Here is a 1,479-nt window from a genome sequence, read left to right on the forward strand (position 1 = left end):
GAGCATGCCATGGTTCTATCCAATCTTGGTATTCTTTCCATGTGTATTCATATCCGAGTCCAAAAGTCGTGTCATGATACTGTGGTTGTACGGGTTTGGTGATCCCCTAAAGCGTTTTGCCGAGACCCTTGTCGGGTTCATACCCTATCAATAGCAGTATGCTTTCTATCTTGTTTCTCGACCATTGGTCCTTTTTAGTTGCATTGACTCATTCAATGTGATGGTATGTTTCTCCAGCCAGCTTCCTTCTATTTTCGATGACTAGAACGGTCTGGTTGGTATAGATAGGGTTGCTTCCATCTCCATGGATGATCACATCCTGATGATTCTACTCAAACTTCACAGGTTGGTGTAGAGTTAAAGCCACTGCCCTGGCGGCATGTATCCAGGGTTGTCCTAACAATAGATTGTAAGTAGTAGATATGTCTAGCACTTGGAACTCGACATCAAACCAAGTCGGACCCATCTGTAAACTGAGATTGATTTCTCCATCGGTGGCTCTCTGAGATCCAGCAAATGCCTTCACATTTATGCTTCTCATTCGTATCGCATGCAGGCCTTTACCTAGTCTCTTTAGAGTGGTCAGTGGACATATGTTAAGACTCGAACCTCTATCTTTCAAGACCCTGGCAATGAACTTATCTTCCAATTGCACGATGGTGTGCAATGCCCTGTTGTGACTTAGTCTTTCTGGTGGTAATTCATCTTCATGGAAAGTCATTTTATGGCTTTACAATACCTGTTCGACCATGTTAGCCATCTCTCCACTAGTGATGTTGGTGGTTACATACGCTTCACTCAACACCTTCATCAAAGCATTCCTGTGTGCATCTGCGTTTTGCAGTAGTGATAAGATAGATATTTGAGCGGGAGTTTTTTTCAAGTGGCCAACAATAGAGTACTCCCTTACTTGTACTTTCTCCGAATATCAACAGTACCAGTCTCGACAACAGGCAACTTAGGTGCAGCTTCCTTGCTTGTTCCTCCCAAATTCTCAGGTGTATAAACTCTGCCAGTTCTAGTGATACCTTGTGCAGTATCTGTTCCTCCATTTTTGCTTTTCCCTTTTTTCTTGCCTCCGCAACGTAATCTCATGAGACGACATCAGACTTTTAAGATGGTGTGGGAGCTACCATCATAGTTAATGGTGTAGTTACCTCGACTTCAAATGGCGCATAGGTTTGTACCACAACTAGCGTGAGGGTGAAAGGAGATATTTTAATAGCGTCTCCCTCTCAAATGAGTCCAATGGACCCTTCTTGATTCCATTCTTCACCAGTTTCTATCACATTCACTCCCTCACCTCTGTGATCTAGGAGAGGGTTGTTACAAATATTTAGTGCAGCTTCCTTTGCATGTATGACCTTAGTATCGATCAGCGTCTGAATCTTGCCTTTCAACGTGCGACACTCCTCAATGGTATGACCCTTTATGCCTGAATGATATGCATATGTTTTGTTGGGGTTGATCCATTGAGAG

General features: G+C 43.3%; 1 protein-coding gene across 1 annotated transcript; it reads right to left on the reverse strand.

The window, feature by feature from the left end:
* Positions 1–328: 328 nt before the first annotated feature.
* On the reverse strand, positions 329–721 carry LOC142165868 (uncharacterized). Its single transcript, XM_075224249.1, has one exon. It carries the CDS (start codon positions 719–721, stop codon positions 329–331), a length of 393 nt encoding a protein of 130 aa, XP_075080350.1.
* Between the last annotated feature and the right edge of the window lie 758 nt (positions 722–1,479).

The sequence above is a fragment of the Nicotiana tabacum genome, chromosome 11, assembly GCF_000715075.1.
Source record: "Nicotiana tabacum cultivar K326 chromosome 11, ASM71507v2, whole genome shotgun sequence".
Taxonomy (NCBI): domain Eukaryota; kingdom Viridiplantae; phylum Streptophyta; class Magnoliopsida; order Solanales; family Solanaceae; genus Nicotiana; species Nicotiana tabacum.